This window comes from Echiichthys vipera, assembly GCF_963691815.1.
Source record: "Echiichthys vipera genome assembly, chromosome: 10".
NCBI lineage: Eukaryota > Metazoa > Chordata > Actinopteri > Perciformes > Trachinidae > Echiichthys > Echiichthys vipera.
Window position 1 is genome coordinate 1,843,493 of NC_139835.1, and position 27,489 is coordinate 1,870,981.

Here is a 27,489-nt window from a genome sequence, read left to right on the forward strand (position 1 = left end):
GTAAAGTGGCTAATGTTCAAAGTAAGATGTCACAAGTAGCTTGATCTGCGTTCATCCAAACGGGTCCTGATATGAGGAATATGTCATCATTGTATTCATGTGTAACTTAATTACCAAAATAAATTGATGTTGGCTTTTTTCTTTTGAGTAAGGAAATATCCAGGCAAAGATTTTATTGCATAGTGGAAACCAAAATGTTTTTTACTTGTTTATTATAAAAGTGTTTCCCTCATTATGTTTGTAGATTATCTGTCCTCCACAGTGGGGAGTAAAAGTATGCTTAAAACACTATATTTTTGTTATAAGTGTAACCGGATGGTTTATATTCTGTTTGCATTTCAGTTATCTGGTGTCCCTCCTTTGTTTTAAAGCTGGCATGGCGATCGCGGCAGGTGTGCGACACGCCCCGTACCGGCACCTGTCCGGCTGTTAAGTCTGACGTAACACCCTTTCAAAATAAGATTTCTGGGTCCAAATGCTCCGTTGAAACAAAACAGACACAAATGTCAAACATGTGAACCATTACATCACCTCTTTCGTCTGTTAAACACCTTTTTAAATGATGAGAAAGAGGTAAAATGACAATTACGTTGTTTTTTAAAAACTCAGATCTGTTCAAACAACGGGGAACATGGCACTGCAGCGTTGTAGAAATAAAAGGCTTGGACCCGGGAATCATATTTTGAAAGGGCGTTACGTCACGACTTAACAGCCGGGTAGTGCAGCTGTGTCCCCCCCGTCATTTAGTCTTTCTCTGGAGGAGGTCGGACTTCCGGGAGGAGCGGTGTATGCTTTTGAGTTCGGCGAATAGAAGAAGTTTGCATTGCTTTGCTTTGTTTTGTATAAATAAAAGTCACAATAATTTCTCAAGGATAGGTAGAAGTAGAATAGATTCAGTGGAGAGAGTATTTTGCGGGAGTATCGGCCGACGACCTGTATAGGTCCGGTATACGATACGCTTGTACATATTCTCTACCATGGCAGAGAATCAGGAAGATAGTTGTTGCAGTATGGATGAAGTGAACCAAGACGATGGGCACTGGCAGACAAGGAGGATAAATAAAGCAAAACGGACTAGGGAAGTGAAAGAGAGTGAGGATAAATTGAATGTCGTGGTGAGGTTTGAAGAGCCAGGAGTGAAGAATTTGGATCCAATAAAACTGACAAAAATAATAACAATCAGGTTGGCGAGGTAAAATACGCTAGAATTCTGAATGATGGAAATTTGTTAATAGGATGCAACTCTGAAGAGCAGATTGGAAGAGCTCTAAAGCTGCAAGCTATTGGGAGAGCAGTGGTGGTAAAGGTGGTAAAAGTGGGTGAACAAGGTAGTAAAAGTGATTTATGGGATTCCGTTGGCAATTGAGATGAAAGAGCTGGTAAAGAACTTTAAAGTAAAGTGTGATGTAGTTCAGAGTGCAAAGCGCTCAACCAAGGGAGCTGAGAAAAAAGAATCTGAATAAGTTCTGATACAGTTCAGTATAAAAGAGTTGCCCACTGAGCTATACTTTGGATTTATGAGGTACAAGGTAAGAGAGTTCACTCATAAGCCAATAAGATGCTACAAGTGCCAGAAGTTTGGTCATGTAGCTAAACTGTGTAAACGGACAAAAAGATGTGCGAAATGTGGTGGGGAGCATGACTATGGAGAATGTGGAGAGGGGGTAAGACCTAAATGCTGTAATTGTGGAGGGGGACACAGTGCGGCCTACTGGGGGTGCGAAGTAATGAGAAAGGAGACTGAGATTCAGAGTGTGAAAAGGAAGGATAGAGTTTCTTATGCCAAAGCAGTTAAGAGTGGAACAAACAAAGAATAAGAATGAAGGAAATGATAGAGGGGAAACACCGACAGGAAATGTGTGGATACAGAGGCAAGAACAATTCAGAGAGGAGAAAAAGCAGAGGGAGGAAAAGAGGGACTTGGTTATCTTTATTGCTGGAGTAATCAATGCAACAGCTGAGGTTAAATCTAAAACTGAAAGGATTCAAATCATTACAAAGGCAGCAACTCAACATTTGGGCATGGTAGACTTAAAATGGGAAGAAGTAAGGGACTGTCTTGCTGTGCACTCAAACCAGGAAGTATGGAAAGGATGATATGTTAATTTTACAATGGAATGCAAGGAGTCTGTTGGCAAATGGTCAAGATTTAAAGACGTTTATAGATAGTAGGAGTATAAAACCAGAAATAATGTGTCTTCAAGAAACATGGTTAAAACCTAGATTTGATTTTGTTATATCTGACTATACTGTCATCAGACAAGACAGAGAACAAGGAAGTGGTGGGGGATGTGCTACCTTTGTAAGGAAGGGTGTTCCCTATAGGGTACAGGGAAGGAACAAGAATATGTGGTAGTGGAAGTGTGGGCAGATAAAAAGAAAATAGTAGTGATTAATTATTATAACCCTTGCAAACAGCTAGCATTAAATGAACTAGAGGAAATAGAAGGTCAGGATAGAGATAATGTTGTATGGTGTGGAGATTTTAATGCCCATAATACACTGTGGGGAGGGGGGAAGACGGACAACAATGGGCAGGTAATTGAAGACTTAATGAATGATAGGAACTTAGTTTGTTTGAATGATGGTAGAAGCACTAGGATTGATATTAGAACTGGTAAAGAGTCCGTACTAGACCTCACAATTTTGTCCAGTAGAATGACTCCAAAATGTGAATGGGAAGTGCACGGAGAAGGCACTATTGGAAGTGATCACTATCCAATTCTATGTAAACTGGATGTTGATGTAAGGTTGAGCTCAGAAGATCGCCAAGGAACATGGATTTTTCAACAACGCAGAGTGGAAGAAATTTAAGGAAAAAAATGATTTGTACATTAGTTCAATCCAAGAAACAAATGATGTTGAAAGAAATGAAAGTGAGTTACGACATATGGCTTCAATACCATAAAGTTCAGGAAAACTAGTAAGGAAAGTGGTTCCATGGTGGGATGCTAAATGTGAAGAGGTAGTTCGGGAAAGGAACAGAGCATTTAGAAGGTTAAAAAGAACTCATAACTTTCAACATCTGATTGATTATAAACAAGCACAGGCAGTAGTGAGAAGGTCTATAAGGCAAAGAAAAAGAACATACTGGAGAGATTATTGTACCTCAATTGGAAGAACTATTAATATAAATTATGTATGGGGAATGATCAAGAAAATGGAAGGTAATAGAAGAGAATGGAATTATCCAATCCTGTCAGATGGAGAACAGTTGGCTATATCAATACTAGAGAAAGCAGACATGATGGTGAACACACTGAGTAAGGTACATAGTTAAAGTAATTTATCAGAAGAAGAAAGAAGGGGTAGGGAAGAAACAAGGAGTCTATATACTGAGATTATTCAAAAGAAAGACAAAACAGAGGATAAATATAATGTTCCATTCACAATGAGAGAATTAAGAAATGCTTTGGATAGGTGTAAGAACTCTGCTCCTGGCAAAGATGAAATCTGTTATAGCATGTTAAGACATTTAAGTGAAACAGGAATTCAGAAGGTTTTACATTTATTTAATAAAGTATGGGAAGAAGGAAAGATCCCTACAGGATGGAAGGAGGCAGTTATTGTTCCAATAAGAAAACCAGGAAAAGATGCTAGTATTCCAGCTAATTATAGGCCAATAGCTCTAACTTCTCACTGAGGTAGGAAAATCACTATTTGCAGACGATGGTAGCTTATGGAAAAGGGGGAAAAATATAAAGTACACCCTGAAGAAGGTACAGGGAGCTCTAACACTAGTGGAGGACTGGGGAAGGAAATGGGGCTTTAGATTCTCTATTGAGAAGACTAAGGTTGTGTTTTTTACTCGAAAGAAAATAGATGAAAGTATAAAACTGGAGCTGTATGGTAGGAATTTGGAGAGGGTTAAAAGTTTTAAATTTCCTGGTGTGCTTTTTGATACAGGACTTACGTGGAGGGATCATGTATCAAAATTAGTAGATAAATGTAAAAAAGTAATGAATTTAATGAGATGTCTTGCTGGAACAGCATGGGGAGCAGATATATCTTCTTTGAAGCAAATTTATGTATATTTAATCAGAGCAAGAACTGAATATGGGTGTTTGGTTTATGGATCTGCAGCCAAATCAGTTTTAGCTGGATTAGATAAAGTCCAAGCTATGGCACTTAGAATGGACAGAGCAGATCCAGAACCACAAGGTTTTGATATGTAGTGACTGTGTCAGCGATCAATAGTGTTGGGAAAGGATCGTCAAAGAGTCGGCAAGACCTAGTATATGACATTCTTCTGGCAATAAGAGATGTGAAAAGGAGAGGGGTATATCATTTCTGTGGGTCCCAGCTCATGTCGGTATTGCAACTAATGAAAAGGTTGATAAGTTGGCCAAGGAAGCTGCTCTAAAGGAGACTGTAGATATCAACATAAATTTATCAAAGGCAGAGGGTAAAACTATAGTTTGGCAGGAAACCATTTTAAAATGGCAGCAGCTCTGGGAGCAAGAAAACAAAGGAAGGCACCTATTCACATTATCTAGTAGGGTAACTGATTCAGTTAACATCTGCAAAAGAGGGGGGTTAAGACGTAAGTAAGAGGTTATTATTTCTAGATTGAGAATTGGTCACACGTATCTGAACAGCACTTTGTTTATTCTCGAGAAACACCAGAGTGGCTTGTGTTCCTGTATGGAACCTGGAGCATGTTTTGTTGTCTTGCTCCCTTGTCTAAGGTGCTAGTCCCATAGGTGGCAGCAATGCAACTTTTGGATGCCGGCTGCCGTAAAACGGCAAAGAAGAAGAAGAAGAAGTAGTCTTTCTCTTTCCTCTGCCGAAGCAAGCGCGGCCAGCTCGCAGCTCCGCCATGCCGCTACAAGCACTGATGTGTGCAGGATCCAGGTAACCAGTGCTTTGAGCTAAATGCTATTGTCTGCTAGTTTGGTTGGATGTTGTCACTAACAGTTTACTTTGTTTTCTTTTGAAGTTGTTTGGCGTTGGGCTGCTGTTGCCCTGCCTTGCGTCTAACGTGCCTCTAACTTGCCTCAAAGTTCTCTTCTTTCTTTTGCCTTGCCTTGCTAGTTAAGTCTTCGTATTGACACTCTTAATCTCTCTCTCTCTAAGTGTAGGTGAGTTCACCTGTGCTCCACCCCAATCCCATAGCGAGACGTCAGTGGGGGTGGGAGGGGTTACTGCAGCAGCTATAGTTGAGGACCTGCCACGTTTATACCCTTTCTTGTATGGTTTTCCCCTCTTCTGCTTTTGAGTTGCAGTGATTTGTTTATTAATATATTGTTTTATTTCTCCTTTTTTGAATTATTTGAGTGCAGGGACCTCTGCCAGAGCTAGCTGTGGTGTACTGCCTTTCACTTCCTGACTGGCTGACTGTATTGGTGTAGGCGGAACATCACTGGTGTTAAAGATTAAATTAAATAATGATATAAATGTTTTAGACAGAACTTAATAAATTAAATTATTTTATTGTTTCTAATAAAGGTTGTTAAATTATTTTACATCGTGCCTGTATTAATTTGTGTAGGGACCTGTGTATGGGTGTTTTTTGGGAAACCCTCAGAAATTAAAGTTTAAGGAGTATACTCTTTAGGTGCAAGTCCTAAGGTGGCGTTGTCGGTGTATTGATTCTCTAGATCTGCCACTCGTAGTTCCACTGGTATCGTGCCAGCCGCCACATAAGCAACCTATATGTTGACCTATATAAACATTACTGTTACAAATTATTAATAAACATCTGTTTGTTCTGGAAAAGCAAAAAAAAAAAAAAACATTTTCGCGCAGTCGCGGAGCGGAGTTGCCACCATTTTGGACTGAACGAACAGCCTCGCATTAATAGTGGAGAGTGTTAAAACAACCATGGCAGTCATTTAATATAAATATTTTCCCTTCACTTTATCTACCTGTTTTTAGCCGTACTAATTACATTTTTACAACTATTTTCCAATTTGTGCAACAATATCTTGTAAAATCAGGCATAGTGAGCATTACATTGTGAAGTTTAATTGAAAAACACATGGATACGGTTTCATAAACAAGCTACCTTTTATTTCATCATAAAATGTTTATTATATTCATGGGCACCAAACACCAAAGAAATTGCCTTATGTGGAAAAACTAATGGCGGTAAACTGTAGTCTTATTCTATTTTAACTTGTTTTTATTTTCTCTTCTCTATTTTTATTATTAGTAGTAGTAGTAGTAGTAAACATAATAATGGATAATAATTTGATTGCCTTAAAGAGACTGTTTCCATGACAGACCTCTTAGTCTGGCTTTTACTGGAATAGATAAGCCAAAGCCTAGTTTGTAAAGGACAAAGAAAATGTGTAGCATTAGCTAACGTTAGCATGTTCAATAATATGGACATGATAATAAGCCAACCTGTCGGTATTGCTAGAAAGAGTGTTTAACGACAAGTGGAAGGCAGGTAGACAGTGTCTAACGTATGATGGCGTTAGGAAAACAAAGTACTGTGCAGATTGTATTTAAAGCAAAAAGTGGTTTTATTTTTGATTTTAATACAAACTTTAAATTTGAAACTGTAAAAGAACACAAAGTTTCAGTAACTCGTCTAATATATGGGGGAAAAATGTCATGATGGTCTAATGTTCTGAGATGCACCTGTACATGATTGCTGCTTAGATATCCTGTTAATAGAGTCATTACTAAGGCTTTCAATTAAACATATTTGCATGTTCTATGTTTTATAAATTGTATGTATTTGAATTGCATTGGACTTCAGTGTTTATTGTTGTTATAGATAAATTATGTTGTTAATAAATGCTGTATTTAAACAGACAGTATTCATCTTCCCAGGTTTTTTTCAGTAGAGTTATCTCTCTAATTAATCTTCTACATCCCTGCACCCATGTTTTCAATATGGATAAGAAGCTGCCCTTCATATAGTGTATTTTTTTCTGTATATACTATTTATACAAATTTGTGGCTAGTGAGAATGCTGAGTGGCTAGTACCTTTTGAAAACCATTAGCCACAGTTGCTGGTGAGCAAAAAAGTTAGTGTCAAGCCCTGGTTACAGTACAGTAACAGATCCATTTTAGGGGAGCGTTCAGTCCAAAATGGCGGACGCACTGTCAGTGTTACCTCCTAGTATTATAACCTCTTTGCATAGACTGTATAAAATATTTAATCTGAATTCATCAGCATCATTTCACAACGTGGCAAATTATGGCACCATTAATTTCCCGAGCGTGGTCACTATATTAAAGAATTTTGAGTGCATTTGGAGCAGTTCTGATGTGGTGACAAAGTAATCTCACTTCCTGTAAGAGGGATCTTACCAACGGTCAGTGGTGATTTCCTGGTGAGTTCATGTCTGAGTGAAGTGTATTTGGCTCTTTTATTGGTTCATAGGCCACTAGAGGGCAGTGGAGGAAAAGGTACAAACACTAGACAGCTCTCTCTGGCTTCCTGTTAAGCTGTTACATAAGCTATTTGTATACTTTCTGTGAAAAAAATCAAGTCTCTGGAGGATCAGTGTAAGTAGTGGTGTGTTTATCTTTTTCTGCTCTTCTATGTCATATTTTTTCCGAGATGTATGAATGATCCCACAACCATCAAAATGATTTCTATTATCCTCTCCAAAGAGCCTTTTGTGACACCGGACTGCAAGAGTAGAACTGTTCAAAGCCACAACGAGAGTGAGCAGTAAACACATCCTGCACAGTGTCATTGGAGGAATACTCTGCAGTGGGGAAAAAAAATCTCACTTTAGTTAAAGGGGTTTAAAGCTGTGATCTGGATGATTTTATTTGAATCTCACTTTAGTTAAAGGCATTTAAAGCTGTAATCTGGATGATTTTATTTGAATTTCTAGATCATCTTGTGCTAAATGTTTGTCTCATTTAGAACATATTTATAAAGTGATTGGTTTGTCTTATTTAGAACATATTTATAAAGTGATTTGTTAGTCTTATTTAGTACAACATGTTTATAAAGTGATTGGTTAGTTTTATTTAGTACAACATGTTTATAAAGTGATTGGTTAGTCTTATTTAGTACAACATGTTTATAAAGTGATTGGTTAGTTTTATTTAGTACAACATGTTTATAAAGTGATTGGTTAGTCTTATTTAGTACAACATGTTTATAAAGTGATTGGTTAGTCTTATTTAGTACAACATGTTTATAAAGTGATTGGTTAGTTTTATTTAGTACAAAATATTCAAACAGTTATGGGTTAGTTTTATTTAGAACAACATATTTATAAAGTGATTGGTTAGTTTTATTTTTTACGCTCGCTGTTATTAATCTCCCACAAACCCCCGGCTGAGACACCGGTGGTCAGGGAAGCTGTCAAACTGAAGAAGGAGGCCTTCCGGGATATGTTATCCCAGAAGACTCCGGAGGCAGTTGCAAGGTACCGACGGGCCAGAAGGGCTGCAGCCTCTGCTGTGTCAGAGGCAAAGCAGCGGGTGTGGGAGAAGTTCGTAGAAGTCATGGAGAAGGCTGTCTTGGTTGACACGTCTCTTCAACACTGCGTGGAAGTCTGGGACAGTGCCAAGGGAGTGGCAGACTGGGGTGGTGGTTCCCCTGTTTATAAAGGGGGACCAGAGGGTGTGTGCCAATTAAAGGGGTATCACACTACTCAGTCTCCCTGGTAAAGTGTACTCCAAGGTGCTGGAAAGGAGGGTTTGTCCTATAGTCGAATCCCAGATTGAAGAGGAACAATGCGGATTCCGTCCTAGACGTGGAACAATGGACCAGCTCTTTACTCTCGCAAGGATCCTGGATGGGGCCTGGGAGTATGCCCATCAAGTCTACATGTGCTTTGTTCATCTGGAGCAGGCATATGACCGGGTCACCCGGGAAATACTGTGGGAGGTGCTACGGAAGTATGGGGTGAGGGGGTCACTACGGTGGGCCATCCAATCTCTGTACACCCTAAGCGAGAGCTGTGTCCGTATCCTCGGCAGTAAGTTGGATTCATACCCGGTGGGGGTTGGCCTCCGCCAGGGGTGTGCTTTGTTACCAATATCGATATCGAGGCATAGTCGTGGTGGGGAGGGGTTGCAGTTTGGTGGGCTGAGGATCTCGTCTCTGCTTTTTGCAGATGATGTGGTCCTGATGGCGTCGTCAGTCAGTGACCTTCCGCACTCACTGGATCGGTTCGCAGCTGAGTGGGAAACGGCTGGGATGAGGATCAACACCTCTAAATCTTAGGCCATGGCTCTCAGCATGAAACCAGTGGATTGCTTACTCCAGGTAGGGAATGAGTCCTTACCCCAAGTGAAGGAGTTCAAGTACCTCGGGATCTTGTTCATCAGTGAGGGGACGATGGAGCGTGAGTTTGGCTGGAGAATCGGAGCAGCGGGGGCGGTATTGCAGTCGCTAGGCACACACACACAACATTCATTCGCTAAATATTTTGTCAGCTAGAATGCACAGGTCTGGAGGCTATATGTATGTTATAAAGCCTGATGGCCTCAGGCAGAAAGGACGCACTGTAGCGCTCCTGTGCGTATCTAGGCTGCTGGATGCTTTGGCTGTGGCAGCTCCTCAGGCCGTCCAGGGTGCTGGGAGACATTGATGGATTTGATCTTCCCCAGCATTCTATTCTCTTCATTCTCGTGTCTCACCACCTCCGTGGAGCCAGGTGGTCCCCTCGACTGATCCATCCATTTTTATGAGGTGTTCATCTTTATTCCCCCACCCCAGCACACTACCGACTGGTAAAACATTTGGAGCATCCTACCGCAGATGTTAGAAGACTAGAGAAGAATGGAGGAATGGAGAGAGAAAAGTTCTCTGGGGGGCCCTGGTGTTGCTTATCAGACGGCGTGAGACGTGGCATCCCAGAACTGTTGTTCAGTGACAATGGCCCACAGTTTTCCAGCCAACCGTTCTCTGACTTTTCACCAGCCTAAGGATTCAAACATGTTACAAGCAGCCCAAGATTTGCTCAAAGCAACGGTGAAGCAGAACGACATGTACAGACAGTGAAAAGACTACTAAAGAAAGCTCAAGATCCATATATTGCTCTATTAGCGTATAGAGCTACTCCATTGTCTAATGGCTACATTTCTGCTCAACTGCTTATGGACCGCAGGCTTCGTACACTAGTTAACAAGCCCCCATCTTAACTCAGCCCAGAGTTTCCTGATAGAGCCACAGTTGCAGAGAAAGAAGGAGATCGGAAGATAAAAGACACTAGAGTATTCAACAAGAGATAATGTGTGAGGAATCTACATCAGCTACATAGCTTGTGCGGATTACTGATACCAAGACTCAAGGCACAGTTGTTTCAACCAACTCCACACCCCACTCATATGTAGTGGACAGTCCCACAGGCACCATTAGCATGGGGCTACAATGAATTCTGGTTGCTATGGCGCCGTACTAGGTGGCAGCCTGTAACAGCAGCTCCCGTGGGTTTTTAAGTTTTTAAAAAGTTTTTGTTGTGTTTGTGTTTTGGTTTTTGCTCAACTTTTGGCGACTCTTCTCCGTAATTAATATTTCCTGGGAGAGGACGAACACCTTTCTTTTTTTCAACTTTCACTGCACTTTTTGTGTTGTTTTTGTTTTTGTGATGGTTTTGCTAACCCTAGCAACGGACGGTCAGGAGCGCATCAATGAGCGCATTGTTTACACACGCGACCAGCTGATTTCGCTGTGTGAACCTGTACTGCTGCCTGGAGCCAGACCTGAGGTCCTGAAGGAGCTGCGGAGGAGACGCCGTGGCTGCAGAGCTGGTGTGAAATGGAGGGTGAAGAGGAGGAGACACAGACCGGCTGTACCGGCGATCGTCATGGGAAACGTGAGGTCTCTGGGGAACAAGACGGATGAGCTGGCCGCGCTGATAAAGGCTCAGAGGGAATATCGTGAGTGCAGTGTGTTTTGTTTCACGGAGACATGGCTTCACCCACACATCCCGGACCACAGCGTGGTGATTCCCGGTTTCAGCACTGTTTGGGGCGGACATGTGCAGGACCTGTAAAGAAGCCTACAGGAGGAAGCTGGAGGCCAAACTCCAGCAGAACAATGTGAGGGATATGTGGACTGGTATGAAGCAGATCACTGGGTGTAAGGTGAGCGGCAGACAGTCATCAGGCAGCCTGGAGAGGGCAAACGAGCTGAACAGATTCTTCAATAGGTTCAGCTCACAGCCTTCTGTCGTCTCCATGACACCTCCAGACCCCCACACACCCTCACTGCCCAAAATGCTTCCTTCCCTCCCCCCTCAATCCCCTGCTGTGAGCTGTCCTCTGCAGCACCTCTCCTCCTCCTCACCTCTTCCTCCTCCACCTCTTTCACCTCCACCTCCTCCTCCTCTGCCTCCTCCTCCTCTGCCTCCTCCTCCTCTACCTTCACCTCCTCCTCCACCTCCCCGTCCTCCAGACACCAGCAGCCTCCCCCGCATGACTGTGACTGCAGGCCAGGTTAGGAGACAGCTGGAGAGACTCCACCAGCATAAGGCTGCAGGCCCTGATGGTATCAGCCCCAGGATCCTAAAGACATGTTCCAGCCAGCTGTCTCCTGTCCTACAACACCTCTTCAACCTGAGCCTTGGTCAGGAGAGAATACCAGTGCTCTGGAAGACTTCCTGTCTAATTCCTGTTCCAAAGAAGTCATCACCATCAGACCTCAATGACTATCGACCAGTGGCCCTCACATCTTACGTCATGAATGTGCTGGAGATACTAGTTTGGTCAACCTGAGGCCGCAGGTGAGAGCCCTGCTAGACCCTCTGCAATTTGCTTACCAGCCCCACTTGGGAGTTGATGACGCTGTCATCTACCTGCTGCAAAGAGCCCATTTGCACCTGGATGGTGGAGGAGGTACTGTGAGAATCACATTCTTGGATTTCTCTAGTGCTTTTAACACCATTCAGCCACTGCTACTGGGGGAGAAGCTGCGGGTGATGGGAGTAGACGACACTATGATCTCCTGGATTACTGACTACCTGACAGGCAGGCCACAGTTTGTCCGTATGGGCAGTGTTCTGCCTGATGTGGTGGTTAGTGATACAGGAGCTCCACAGGGGACTGTACTGTCTCTTTTCCTGTTCACCTTATACACCACTGACTTTCAGTACAACACTGAGTCGTGTCACCTGCAAAAGTTTTCTGACGACTCGGCTTTTGTTGGGTGTATAAGTGAGGGACAGGAGGAGGAGTACAGGGCACTGGTAGACAACTTTGTGAAGTGGACTGAACAGAATCACCTGCGGCTGAACATCAGCAAGACCAGAGAGATGGTGATAGATTTCAGAAAGAAGAGGAAGACGGCTTTCCAACCTCTGTGCATTCTGGGAAAGGATGTGGAGGCGGTGGAGGATTACAAGTACCTGGGTGTTACCATCAACCACAGACTGGACTGGAAGCTGAGATCCTTCAACGTGTGCAGCAAGATGTTGGAGATCTTTTATCAGTCTGTGGTGGTTAGTCTACTTTTCTTTGCTGTGGTTTGTTGGGGAAGCAGCATTGGCGCCAGCGACACCAACAGACTCAACAAACTGATCAGGAAGGCTGGCTCTGTGATTGGCTGCAAACAGGACACTGTGGAGGCTGTGGTGGAGAGGAGGACACTGAAAAAACTGTTATCCATCATGGATAATCCTCTCCACCCTCTCCAACTCACACTGGTCAGACATCGGAGCACCTTCTCCAAAAGGCTGCTTCAGCTTTACTGTCGTAGCAAAAGATTCAGGAAATCTTTCCTGCCACAATCCATCACTTTTTATAATAACTCTCTCACCTCTGCCTGTTTTTTTTTGTATATATTATTATTGTTATAGTATATTTTCCATATTTTGTTGTATATATTATTATTGTTTATTGTTTATAGCACACTGTGCACTGTATATATACACTATGTATATATTTGATTCTATATATGTTATGTACAAAGTTTTTATTTGCTGACCCACTACTGCTGTTACAAAATAATTTCCCATTCTCGGATCATTAAAGTAATTCTATTCTATTCTATTCTATTCTATTCTATTCTATTCTATTCTATGAAGAGGCTGTTTGTTATGTTTCCATCATTGACGCAATCTTTTCTGCTAATTTGGCAATCGTTTGACAACTGCAAGTCGATTATGCTACGTAACTTGTCCAATTTAGAGACCAACAGAAGAACAAGCATTGAAAAGTTTGGATCTTTATGTCTTTCAAAGTTGTGCTTGGACTTGATGCGATACAACAGTCAATAATGTATTTTCTGTTTTCTGCAATCTATTTTGGAGCTGTTAAGTTAACATTAGGATTGACTTTTAGCAACGAAAAATGGGTCCACTGTCGTCATTCGACTCCATCTGGCTACTAGCCTGCAGCTGGCTTGCTAGGTTGTGTTTTCAGCATCTTGTTGTTGTTGTAGCCTACTCAACCGTTCTCTAGGGCACATTACTGAACTGCCTGTGCATTTTCTGATTTGTTTGCACATTTACATCAATGTTAGCTAATGTCAGCTCTGATCTAAACCCCACTCTCCTCAGTACCGCTACCTCACTTGGATGAGAGAGGTAGACAGGCGTGTCGTTAGATCTCTTGGGAATAGCCCTGGACCTCTGTGCCGTCTAATAAAAAAAAACAAAAAACATAATGATGATGAAAACAGCCCAGTACAGTAGACTTTTATGTGGTTGCATCAGCAGCAGCCAGAGATGCAACATTGTAGCAGTGGAAATGGCAAAATTCTGACGTGTCCACACTGACGAGTCATAACTTTAAAATCAAACTTAAAGCAGACTGACTTGATAACTTCAGAATCAAACTTAAAGCAGACTGACCTGATAACTTCAGAATCAAACTTAAAGCAGACTGACTTGATAACTTCCGAATCAAACTTAAAGCAGACTGACTTGATAACTTCAGAATCAAACTTAAAGCAGACTGACTTGATAACTTCAGAATCAAACTAAATAAACGTATATAAATGTATATAAACTACATTTATGATGCAGGCCGGAAAAATTAGCTTCCCCTCCTTGAAAGACCAGCAGCTGCTACTGGATTGGATGGAGGGTACGAGCCAATGGGAGCCTCCCTGGACGGTTGGCTCCCATTGGTCAATTTCCATGCAGGCTTACGGCTGATAGTCTGAATAGATTTTCTTTCTGTTCTTTTTACTATTCATATTGTTTAGATCGAACTACAGGACCATAATGGAATTTTCTTAACTGAAATGATGACTAAGAATCCCATCGCAGTAGCAATGTGTGCTTTGGCAACAAAGAGGGAGACAAGCTTAATATAAGAACAATGTACTGTTAAGATGCTGAGTATCAATACAATTTCAACACAATAAACCACAAAAACAGCTTTTCAAAACTCTTTTATTATCTCAGAGGGACAAAAAACAATCCACATCGTCGTTTCAGGATAAACAAATAAGCTTCAGGACTTTGCTTAAATTAACCAAATTATATACAAATCAAACCTTCCAAGCTATTTCCAAATACACATTCTGTTCCTTAAATGATACATGCTTCACCCATGAGTCCCTAAACATGTCAAAGGTTGTAAAAATGCAGATCTAATGTGATGGGTACAAATAATCTTAAGGCCCATAGCTGTGGGTTACACATAGTCAAAACAAATTTGTGTTTTACATTTGAATAATTACATTCCCTGATGCCAGTAATTAAGGTGCTGTAACAAAGATCAAGAGAGAAGAAAAAAAGAAAAGGAAATTGTGCCTCTAACACAAAAGTGATGTCAAACCCAAAAAACCCAGTGATCTCATATTCACCCACTTTGTGGTGGAATGTTCCAGACATTATATGGTTGGGATGTGAACTGACGGGTGCATTAGCACACAGTCTCATGGTCTGTTGTGAACACCCTGTCTGAAAATCATTAAAATTTGGCTTGTGGAGGTGTGTAATAACCCCGTTCACCAGATGGGAGTGACTAAAGGCGTGTTTCTGGCCGCACAAAAGAGCACCAGTGCTATGGGTGTCTGTTCCCATGCTGAACACAGGCTGTGAATGCTAGCTTAAAGGCAACCGAAAGATGTGCTGAAGGCATTTCAGTACCAACTCTTTTATATATACAGAGCAAATTAACTCAGCATGCTTTGGCTGTATTTTTCTTAACCAGATGGCACTCAAAGCAGTTACTTAGGCAGGAATTAAATTCAGCCTGTTGCATAATAAAATGTGTTTCCATTCAACAAAGAAAGAGCCACAGTTAAGTTTTGTTTATGAAAAGGAGTATGGGCGTTTTTTTTTGTATTTTTCTTTATAACTCTCCACCATCCTGCATCCATATCAATGTGTTTAAGACACAGAAAGAAAGTTAATTCAGTGACAGAACAAAGCCCTGCCTGACAGTCACAGGGCAGGGAAAAACAAAGAACTATACATGTAGCTTAAACTGAAGGAGTCTCTGTCTGTCTGTCTGTCCTTGATTTTCTCAACAACTCAACTTCACTCGTGTGTTGCTGAGGACTCAAGGAAGTGCAGTCTGGAGGGTGAGCTCTTGAGATTTACGGGACATATTTATTAGTAATCCATTATGTACACACTCTGTAGTGTGTTAAGAGGGGGGCCCTTTAACTGTTACACAGCCACACAGCATGCTGGGAAGAGCTATCTCTCTACAGTACATTCAAGAACAGATAAAGAGAAAGAGACCGGATATGTTACAATGGAGCAAAGTCAAACATTTCAAGCATCAGCGATGCAACAAATGTTTTTGTTCCCAGAAATAGCCTGGTCCCAAATAGCAAGCTGTTAGCATATACGTATACTACGGCATTACTAGGGGACACAACTATCATGACAGTGTCGAGTGCGATGCTGTTTGGATAAGGTGTTCTCCAGAAAGCTACAAGCAGCAATATGGGAGGCCAAGCAATCGTATGTTCCCACCAGACACGTTTTCAACTTGCACTGTTCTAGTCAAACTACAGAAAGCTGTACTAACTCAACTTGTAAACAGGTGAAAAGAACTCCAGTTATGGGAGGTGTCAGGTTTAAATCACCATGACTGGGCTGAGGTGGCCACTATATGGTAACTTTGCAGTTCCCTTCAGCTCTGCTAAGCTATGTTTCTGCTCATACTGTTTTGATTCACTCTCACATACTCTATAGTTTTGTAGTTAGAGACAAGCTGGGGAACATAGTGGAGCATTTAGCAGATATTTATCAAGAATTGGTGGAGATGAGAGTGAATATAGGCCATCAAGACAGACACAACTGGAGAACATGACTAAAATTACTCAGCAGAGCTGCTCTGCTGAAAAATGATTACATTTTGATTAGCATGTAAATGTTACTCAATACATAAAAAACTAGAGACTAAACATTGTGCATGTCACTGTCTTTAATGAAGGAACTGAAGCCAGCTAAACTAATGGCAAATAATGGAGTTCTAAAGTAATAAAACAAGCAACTTGTACTTCAACACATTGCATCTGCTATGGTGCAATGTGATGGGTCCTATGTGAGTGACAAATTCACTGATGCTGGCAAAAGGGCTGTGAATCGAATCACATGCACACATTCACACACAAAGACACCCTGGATTATGTTTGTGAGAGTAGCTCTCTCGAAGGATGTGAGCTGTTATTCACTCTAACTCCTCTTGTGGTTAAAGTGACTGAAAAAACTATTTAGAAACAAAAACAGAGATTCAAGAGATCCACACTGACTTCTGACAAACAGCAATAGAGTAACCGAATCAGTTGATCTGAGCAAAGGTCTTTCACTACCCTTATTCACAACTTCACAACGGCTTTCAGTGGGTTAAGAACTGCACGGCTCATCTCCGAGTGAGATTTGTTGGCTGGTGAGAGAGGATCCTAAACTCGGGACTGTTGTTCATTGGACATCCAATTTAACCTGTTTCAAAACAACTTGTTTTATTAGGCCAACTGCACTCAATAAGACCAGCTGGAAAAACGCAGCAGTAGATTGCAGCCTTCATAACAGTGAGCCTACTGCGCCTCCGTCAGCTCATACCACAGCACACTGACAGTCCTTGTCTGTATAGTTTGTGTTTTCATATACATTTCTCTATGTTTTGTCTGTCCTTATGTTGACAACTTTTACTATCATTTACGTATCCTCAACAAATTTGTATGACACTCAGGGCTTCCTCTCAGACACAAAGGTGCAGTCTCTGACCACACATTGGATTGTTTGGATTGTTTCCAGCCAGTGTTCAGTGCAGTCAGCAGCCACAGTACATCTTGTTTTTATGATGCTTTATTTACTTTCCCCCACCACCTCATTCATTGAGACTGTGCTGTACAGTTTCTTTACTAGTTCAGCTTTGTACTTGGCGTTGAAATGTCATTCTCTCATGTAACAAGGTTGCTCTGTTATGAAAGCATCTAACTCTCCCCTCATCTTTTGCACTGTACAGTATTTCAACATGCATGTGAACTACAAAACCTGACACATGTTGCAATAGAAATGCTGTTATCTGTTAAAAGAGATAACATAACCCAGACGTAAAAGCCAAATGTGGCATGGTTTTAACCATAGACTATAAAAAATGGACGTAGCATACCCGTCAGGGTCCGTTCTCTCAACTTGATCTAATCATCCTCTCCTACTGGAGTCGCCATCTTGTCAGACTTTGACTCCGCCTCATACCCTCTTACCAAAAAGGGCATGTATGTGACATTGGGGGGAGGGAGATGCGTCCATCTGGCTGACGTATACCTCTGAGGAGAATGAGGGCCAGCGGCTGGCTGTCACATGGGGGTCAATGAGAAACCGCTCTATAATGCAAACTGATCCTAGAGGACATTCGGAGAAATGCATTTTTTGTCACTTTCTCATTGGATCAACCTGGAAGTCGCTGTGGTGGGGGCTTGGGTAGACATCTTTTCACCTGTTAACCCAGGGCCAGATTATCCATGTAGGTGAGATAAGCAGGGCTGAGGGCCCCTATTGACTCCCTTTTACTGTGTAAGAATCTATCTGTTTTCACATAAGAACTCCAGACCATGTCAGGTCCAGAAATAGCCCGGGGGTTTCTCTCAATAGGAGAATCTCCATCTCTCGGTGGTCTCACTTACTGGAAATACTTTGCTTGGTTTTCTTCACCACTAGAGGTTTGTTTTATTTCAGTGTCAGCCGCAACATGATAGAAGCATCATCAACCCACCCATTCACTCTGCGTAAATATAAAGGACAATGAGCAGCTGCATTTACACATGGGCCATGTGTAAATACAGCCATGTGTGAACAGTCTTCATAGGGATTCCAGTATTTGCATTCTCACATACAGCTCCTCCATGTATTATGTAGATAATTTCAGGTTTGCAGTGCATTTGTGAAAGGGACTTCTGAGACTACTGGGATTTCTCTGGTGGGCTTAAGTCTCTGGAATGCCACTGAAGAGATGAACACACTTCCATTTCAATCATTCGATGTTTGATGATGGGGGTGGAGAGTCTACACATTGGTCACTCATTTTCAGACTCATCAAACCATTCGGTAAGTCCTCTTGTCCTAAGTGAAAGCATCTGCATTTAATAGGTTTTCCACTCATTTATTGCAGTTTTTCATTAAAGTTTGTTACCCATCTACTTGTAAAACTCAAGAAATAACTGCGGCCATTCAGAGCGGACAAAGACTAGTCGAAGGCCTCCTCCTTACTGTCCATGCTTTGTCTGCCCTGATATATCTGGGGGGCAGGCATGTGCTTAGTTTTGGATATTGTTCTAGCAGATGGCGTATCAGACCACATTCCATCTGGACGTTTAGTCGCTGTGTCATCTGATCACGCCAGGGACTTTTCATTGACAGGTCTGGGTATGCAAAAAAACTTGTAGATCAAATGTGAAAGGTGGCAGATTTTCATATGATTTCTGAGAGCTATATTGAAATGTCAGGTGTCACCATAGCTTTTGTGGCTTCCAGCGACCTGGGGATATAAGTGGAGTTGTGTTTACAAGCACATCTGCATACTAGAGATTTTGGGAAATGTATTTTTCGCAAATTACTCCATGTAAGAGTCATGTGCAAAAGGTATTAGCTCTTATCGTGACTATTAGAGAGTTTGATGTGATAGCCTACCTGTAATATGCCAACATCAGCATAAATACTTAGCCATGTTAACAGCTGGCTTTAGCTCCTTTTCCATTCATCCCTGTACAGATATGTGGGTACCACATTCTAATAAAGAACCTTTTAAAGAGTTTATAATTAGTAATTCATTACTTTATTAATGAATAATAAATTGTTTACTAATGCTTTATAGATCACTTAAAAGTCGAAAAAGTAGAAGTTTTTGTTAGAATTCCTTTGGCAGGTGTTTACACCGTCCGTACAATTTCCAGATAAAGCACCCTTTATGAAGAGTTTATACGTTGTAACTTAAGGTTTTATTTATTCTTAATGAATAATTTACTAATACTTTCTGTATATGGCTTCTGTATAGGTCAGAAAGTAAGCTACCATTTATTAATGGATCAGCAAAATGTAGAACTCCATTATTAACACACAGAAAGGATGAACAGCAGGTTGTTGTTTTTTTCCACGATCTAGCAAACCAAAACTGGCTCTTAGTTATGGCTTCTACTCTAGCAGGGCTGTCAGTTTCTAGGCTGTCAAAATTCAGACCGTTGTTAGAGCGTGGGATTCAATAAAGTAATATATCTATAATTAATTAAAAATGTACAGTCTATAAGCACACCACACTGTTTTAAAGGGAAATTTCCAGTAGTGATCATGAGCTCTGCAGACAGGCAGCAGTGAACCAGGTTGTTATGTAATCGAATTCGCCCACTAAAAAAGTTGTTTTTTTGCCATGGACAGGCTCAGATTCTATTCTAAGTGTCAGACTAAATTATGGGACATGGCGAAGAATGGTTCTGAAATCTCGTTCTGAAATCTCGCAGTGATCTGTTGCCAGTAAAAGTCTATGTGTGGAGCTTACGATGGAAAGTTTATTGTGAAGCGTAGCTTTATGTTAACTTTCGATAACAACAAAGATTTGTTTTTTCACATTTCCCAATCGTGCCAACAACAAGTGGAGCACCAATTCACACAGCTTTCAATAACTAACATTCCTGTTGTTTAGGACAGGCGGACGTTGTGTGTAGTTGTCCTACAGATCGATCCTAATAACTTCAGATTCACTGCACCTTACTCACAATCAGGTCGGCTGTTTGACAGGGACACTACTGCCAGACAAAGAGGAGAAGACATCCTACCAAAGAAGCATTTTCATCAAGAAAAATGCTGCTCCAACACTGGAGACACTAGGTAATGCTAAGCTAATGCTATTAGCTAAAGTGACTGTGTTGACTTGCATCAGTAGTATACTTTTGGTTGCCGTATATTGACAGAGCCCAGTTCACGGCTGCCAGGCTGCAACCCCCTCGCTCAATACTGGAAGTTGTTGCTATTAGTCACTTACATAGAAATACCTAGGGAAATAGGTTCAGGGTTGAAAAATACAAAAAATCCCCTTTAAGTAATAAATGCTTTGTAACCATTTACATACCCATTAGTTACGGTTCTCAACACCTTTATAAAGAGTGCCTTATTGAATTAATGGAATAATAAAAGTCTTTAGCTTCCTGGTTAGCAAATCAGCAATACTTATGTCATGGGATGATACCCAAAATATGCTGTATAAAGACTTGAAATTGTAGCTGGTGATAACATTCATGAGTGCAGAAATGTCCAGGCAATACCTTTTAAGAATGAAAAATCATTAGCAGGAGTGTAGCACACATGTAACACTTCTGAATTAAGTAGTCTCCTTTAAGAAAATGCATCAGGTTGAGTAAGATGTCAGCCACCTTTGGGCCAGACTGACTGTACAGCAGCCTCACATGTGCACCTTTTCCTGTGTGAAAGGAGAACTACAATATCCAGCAGTGTTGTATATAATCATTTATCACTTGTACTGCAAACCTGACCATGCCTTTGAATGACAACTTGTTGTTAGTAGACAAATGTAATAAACAGGTTCTGCAGAGGCTCATCAGCTTGCTTACTGGGGTTGGTAGGGTCATGAGTAAGGGGCAAGGCCAGGTGGGGGAACTGCTGTGAGAGGGTGTGAGCCGCTGGTCCCACCACACTGTATGCTTTTAGGGCAGAGAGCCCGTTGAGTACTGCTACATCCAGCACGGTAACATGGAGAGAAGAGGAGAAGTCAAAGGAGAGGGCCTCCACTACAGCCCCTGCTGCTGAGGAGATCGTCATTTCCTGGTTGGGGTATGGAGCTTCTGGTGCTACACTGTGGATCCTGAGGGTCTGTAGACCTAGCAGAGCCAGGTACTGGCTGTCTATTGGTTTTATTCCACAAAAAGACAACTGTAAATGGCCAACCATGCTCCTGTTCAGCAGCTCCTCCAGGACCCAGAGCTCCTTCACCCACACACTGAGTTGTCCAGGCTCTCTGAGCCCAGCAGGGGGCAGAGCAGAGTGCAGAACGGTGTGGCATCTGCACAGCGAGTTGGCGAGAGCTTCGTCGCAGTCCCGGACAGATGTGGAGCAGCTGCAGTTACGCAGGTTGTAGCCCGGGGCGCCACTGACGAACAACAGCGTGGTATTGACCGGCGGAGAAGTTTCAGATGAGGGCACAGAGCTTGTGGTCTGGGTGACGGGGGTCAGGAAGAACAGCAACCACATTGAACATGGCAACAAGGCAGAGGAGACAGTGTTTGGAGCCATCTCCATAGAGATCAACAGACTACATCTTCACCAAGTGTAGAGACCGGAGTGTAGAGAGACGGGTGAGGCTGTAAACAGAAGGGTAAAGTTAGCATGTACATATACGTGTAATGACACTGTAAGGACAGACAGCACTACAACAGAGCTCTCATCAAAGACCAGAGCTCAGCAGTATCCCAGATTGAATCACCCCTCTATGACTCACTCTAGTACTTCACTTCACTGAAAGCACACAACACAAAGAAACTCTTTCTCGCTCTGTGCCCTATAGTAACCTGCTTCTGCTCTGCGTCTGTATTTTTACAACATGTGGAAGCCAGCTAAGACAGCCAACTCCAGTCAGCTTTTTATTTCCATTCCAGCCCTGACTCTCTCTTTCTCTGTCAACTGACACACACACACACACACACACACACACACACACACACACACACACACACACACACACACACACACACACACACACACACACACACACACACACACACACACACACACACACACACACACACACACACACACACACACACACACACACACACACACACACACACACACACACACACACACACACAATTGAGCCACTTATTTCTTACACTCCCAGTTTTACTGGGAAGCGGTCCTTCCAGGCCTCGGGCTACTGCGGATGGTGTACGGCTGCTTATAAAAGTTCCCGCATCATACTGCTCTGTGGTGAAGTAGGCAGTGGCCAGCCACATTAAATGTTTAGGAGTAATGAAACACTGGCCTCTTTCTTTCCACTTTCAGGAGCGGTGGAAACGTGGAATGAATAAGCAGTCTTGACTTCCAGAGTCAACTTTTCCCCATTCTTCTTTTTCTTTAAAGAGAGGAGGGCCTTCCAATGTTATGGTTGGACAAAGTCTACTTTACTGTTGTCAAAGACAATATTTCTAAATTTGAGGCCATTATATTTGCCCAATTAAACTTTTTGTAAGTCAATGGGGCTGGGATGTTAATTTCATCAACAAATTAAAAATGTTTGTTGAAAACCTTTTCTTTTGTGATGAAAACAAAAACCTAACTTAAAGTAACCTTTGAAAATGATAGTGATAATAATATAAATTATCATTTGTATATAGCACCTTTCATAACATACAATGCAACACAAACAAAAAAAGAATTAAATCACCAACACAAACAGAAAACACAAAAGTGAAAAATAGCAGTACAATAGCAAAATCCTAAAACATAATATGCTAGTGATAAAATAAAATAATAATGATAAGAGCAATTTAATATACAAAAGCCATAAAACAAGTATGATAAAAATAAAAAAACAATGATAAAAAAATGAATGAATAAAATGGATATGTCCTTCGATTCTCACATAAAACGACAAAGTATGCATATTTTCACCTGCGTAATATTGTGAAAATTAGGAACATTGGGCCTCATTTATCAATCTTGCGTGAAAACGGGCGCAGATCTGAGCGCAGAATTGGTCGTAGGAAAGGACCCACGTGTGATTTATGAAACATTCGTATCTGACCAATCTCAGCGTACGAATGAGCGGGCCTTGATAAATGCTGCGGCGGAATTCGATCGTCTTTAACATGTTACGCCCCTAAATATTCCTGGATCGGAGGCCTCGCCCACTGAGGTCAAACACGGAGAGGAAGAGCGCTGGTTTAGAAAATAAACTTTTCCGACACACAGATCGGCATCCTGACATCCGAGATGGAGCAAAATAAAGATGTGCTTTTTGTCAGTCTAAAGAGTGGAATAAAAGGGGCCCATAAAAACGCTGTATGGAAAAGAATAACGGCAGCGCTCCACTGTGACCCGAGTGCGCCCGTGCGCACTGTTGGACAGGTGTAACCCGATTAAAAGCACACACGTTTGAACCTATGAATTGCAAGAAAAGCTGGGATTATATTTAGGAAACAAGTCAAATACATTCAACTTGCTCAAAAGATCCATTTCATTTATTTTGTAATTATGGCTGCTATTATCCAAGTTTGTGATTTTAAACTCTTAAAATAGTTTAAAGACTGTAAGTAACCAACCGTTGTGGGTTAGCTGTATATAAACTACGCCTTTAGGTGGAAACAACAGCCTTCTGATCCAGAATATCACCTATAATGCGAGGGGGTGCATTTCACGGCAGGGGTGCTGAATACGGCGCACTTGCTCTGTAGCGGGGTTTGCCAGCGGGATTATTAGGTATTCCGTAAGAGAATACCTTTGTCACCTAGAAGAACCATACCAAGATGTTAATCATCTGATACCTTGTTTGATTTAATGCAATTTATCGAGGGTAGCCACGAACCCAGGAGATGACTTTGGCTCTGCAGTGCGTCTTGCTGCAGCCACGCGCCAACACAATCATTCATTCATTCAATGGTGGGGTCGCGGGGGGCTGGAGCCGAGCTGTTTTGAAATATAAAAGAATCAGAATGCAGAAAAACTAGTCCATGCATTTGATACTTCTAGGCTGGACTACTGCAACTCCTTATTATCAGGCTGCTCCAATAAGTCTGTTAAGAGTCTCCAGTTGGTCCAAAATGCTGCATCTCGAGTACTAACTAAAACAAATCGAAGAGATTCTGTATTAGCCTCTTTGCACTGGCTACCTGAAAAATCTAGAATAGAATTTAAAATCCTTCTTATTACCTACAAAGCTCTTATTAGTCAGACTCTGTCTTATCTTAAAGAGCTCATAGTACCGTATTACCAGACTAGATCGCTGCGCTCTGAGAATGCAGGGCTACTTGTCATTCCTAGAGTCTCCAAAAGTAGAATGGGAGGCAAAGCCTTCAGCTGCCAAGCTCCTCTCCAGTGGAACCAACTCCCAAGTGTTATTCAGGAGGCAGACACTGTCCCCATATTTGAGAGTAAACTTAAAACTTTCCTTTTTGATAAAGCTTACAGCTAGGGCTTACGAGCCCTTAGCAATGTTGTTATATTTAAGCTGATTTTGTTCTGCCTATTGATGCTACCATAGGCCTAGTCTGCCGGGGGATAATACTTTTCCTGATACTCTGAGCTTCTCTCCTCTCTGTCTGTATCATTCATGTCTCATCAATGCATGTTACTCATTCAACTTCTTTCCCGGAGTTGTTTGTGCTTTGTCGTCTCGCAGGTCTCTGCTGATAGTGGTGGTGCCTGCTGCCGCGGTCCTGCATGACGCTTCCTACTACTATTCTAACTATTAGTCATATATACTATCACTAGTCTTATAAACTTCAGAATTTGTAGCCATAGAGGCACCATCGGTGGTATGTCTCACTGTGTCGTAGCTTCTGTTGCCGCTGCTCATCATTTATCATGTTTGCCACCATAATTATTATCATTTTCATATTCTATCACCTTAGCTGTGCTTGTTTCTACTATTCTGCTGTGTTAACTGCCATTACATATCAGTCATATTCACATTACTATAGATATTATCGTTACTGTTACTTTTTGGTTGCTTGCATCTCTGGAAGTGTGTCTCTCTCTGTCCATCTGTCCGTGTTTCTCTCTTTCTCTCTCCTTTTCTTCCTCCCCAACCGGTCAAGACAGATGTCCGTCCTCCATATAGCGGGGTCTGTCCAACGTTGCTGCCTGTTATAGGGAAGGTTTTCATTGCCACCGTACTCTATGGGGGAATGTTGGGTCTATGTAAATCATAAATAAGTCATAGAGTGTGGTCTAGACCTACGCTGTAAAGTGTCCTGAGATAACTTTTGTTATGATTTGGCACTATAAATAAAATTGAATTGAATTGAATAATTCACTTTAGAAACGTCTGCTAAGCACTGAGCCATTGATGAAAAGCATCTTCACAGTTTTTGTAATACTTGAACAAGTTGCAGTTGCAGGAAAATAATGAATTCCAAATTATAAAACAGATGCCTCGATGGATTTGATTGGTTGTTAGCCATGATAAAATGTCAGATATGACGTCGAATTCCTTGATGGAATTCTATATTGTCATATATAGTTTATCTAATGGAACTAATGTTGCCACAGTAACATTGGAACGCAGAGCAGTTAATAGTGTTGCCTTGGTTATGGAAGGCGCTTTTCTTATGCTGGTTTGTTTAGATGTTTGTGCTGTCATTAAAGTAAATATAAATGCATCAAGCTGACCCTTGGTCATTTTACATGGGGTCAGAAGTAGTTCAACGAACGATCAAGAAATAGATTAAAAAGACAGACAGCAAAGAAGAAAAGAAAAGACTAAGTTTAACCCTCCAGAAAACTTTACCTTTGACAAGTTGACGGAGTGGCCCGAGTGGAAGCAACGGTTTAAGTGATACAGAATCACAACAAAACTTCACAAGGACTAGGGACAAGTTCAAGTGAGCTGCTTGATTTATGCCATGGGCAACGAAGCAGAAAACATTTTCAAGTCATTCACGTTTGCTCAAGAGGACGACCGCAATGACTTTGTCATCGTTATGGGGAAGTTTAACAAATACTTTTTTCCTAAGAGTAATAAGGAGTAAGGATAAACCAGGTGAGGAGAGTAGATGAGCTAAAATGCATCACCAGCCATCTAACCCACAGTGTGCATGGTACTAAAAACTGAACCAGTCCAAATCCAGTTAGGAGATGATGCTGTACCACATGCTGTGCACACTGCACACCTAGTGCCCTTTCCCATGTTACAGAAGGTGGAAGTGGAAATACAGAGGATGGAGAAGGATGGTGTCATCGAGCTGGTGACACAAGCTACTGAATGGTGCGCTCCCATGGTTCCAGTCCTGAAGAAGAAGACAGGCACAGCCCGAAGCTGCGTTGATCTAAATAAGTCAGTCAAAAGAAAACGCTACATCCTACCCACCTCAGATGAGATAACAGCCAAGATGAACGGTGCAGCTTTGTTTTCTTCACTTGATGCTGCCAGTGGATTCTGGCAGTTCCCTCTGCATCCAGACAGCTGCAGGCTGACAACATTCATAACACCATTTGGCAGATACTGTTTCAAAAGATTACCTTGTGCACCAGAGATCCTTGGTTGGTTGCTATGGCGCCGTACTAGGTGCGGCCTGTAACAGCAGCTCCCGTGGGTTTTTAAGTTTTTAAAAAGTTTTTGTTGTGTTTGTGTTCTGGTTTTTGCTGAACTATTGGCGACTCTTCTCCGGAGACTGGGAGAGAATGAACACCTTTCTTTTTTTTTCTTTTTTGAACTTTTACGGCACTTTTTGTGATGTTTTTGTTTTTGTGATGTTTTTGCTAACCCTAGCAACGCAGGGTCAGGAGCGCATCAATGAGCGCGTTGTTTACACACGCGACCAACTGATTGCGCTGTGTGAACCTGTACTGCTGCCCGGAGCCAGACCTGAGGTCCTGAAGGAGCTGCGGAGGAGATGCTGTGGCTGCAGAGCTGGAGTGAAACGGAGGGTGAATAGGAGGAGACAAAGACCGGCTGTACCGGCGATCGTCATGGGAAACGTGAGGTCTCTGGGGAACAAGACGGATGAGCTGGCCGTGCTGATAAATGCTCAGAGGGAATATCGTGAGTGCAGTGTGTTGTGTTTCACGGAGACATGGCTTCACTCACACATCCCGGACCACAGCGTGGCGATTCCCGGCTTCAGCACTGTTCGGGTGGACAGGGACGTGACAAACAGCGGAAAGAAAAAAGGAGGAGGGATTACGCTGTACGTGAGTGAGAGGTGGTGTAATCCCGGACATGTTCACGTGAAGAAACGTCTCTGTACCCCGGACATTGAACTGTTGACTGTGGGGATGAGGCCTCATTATTTGCCCTGGGAATTCACGTCTGCCATTATTATCGGTGTGTACGTTCCTCCTTCAGCTGATGCAGCGCTGGCCTGTGACGTCATCCACTCCGCTGTTGCCCAGATACAGACGCTGCATTCTAATGCATTTATTGTCATCACTGGGGATTTTAATCACGTCTCACTGGATATAACCCTTCCAACATTTCACCAGTATGTT

At 42.0% G+C, this 27,489-nt stretch overlaps 1 protein-coding gene and 1 long non-coding RNA gene across 2 annotated transcripts in view; one reads left to right on the top strand and one right to left on the bottom strand.

Annotated features, from left to right (window-relative positions):
* LOC310952836 overlaps positions 1-27,489 on the top strand; it is a 333,477-nt gene that overhangs the window by 170,401 nt on the left and 135,587 nt on the right. The gene's annotated exons all lie outside the window — the stretch shown is intronic.
* LOC310953067 (exosomal polycystin-1-interacting protein-like) overlaps positions 14,383-27,489 on the bottom strand; it is a 28,610-nt gene continuing 15,503 nt past the window's right edge. The window contains exon 3 of the mRNA XM_083921971.1: positions 14,383-21,644. Within this exon, the coding sequence (XP_083778097.1) occupies positions 20,845-21,582 (738 nt within the window). The 5' untranslated portion in view covers positions 21,583-21,644 and the 3' untranslated portion in view covers positions 14,383-20,844. The remainder of the gene's footprint in view (positions 21,645-27,489) is intronic.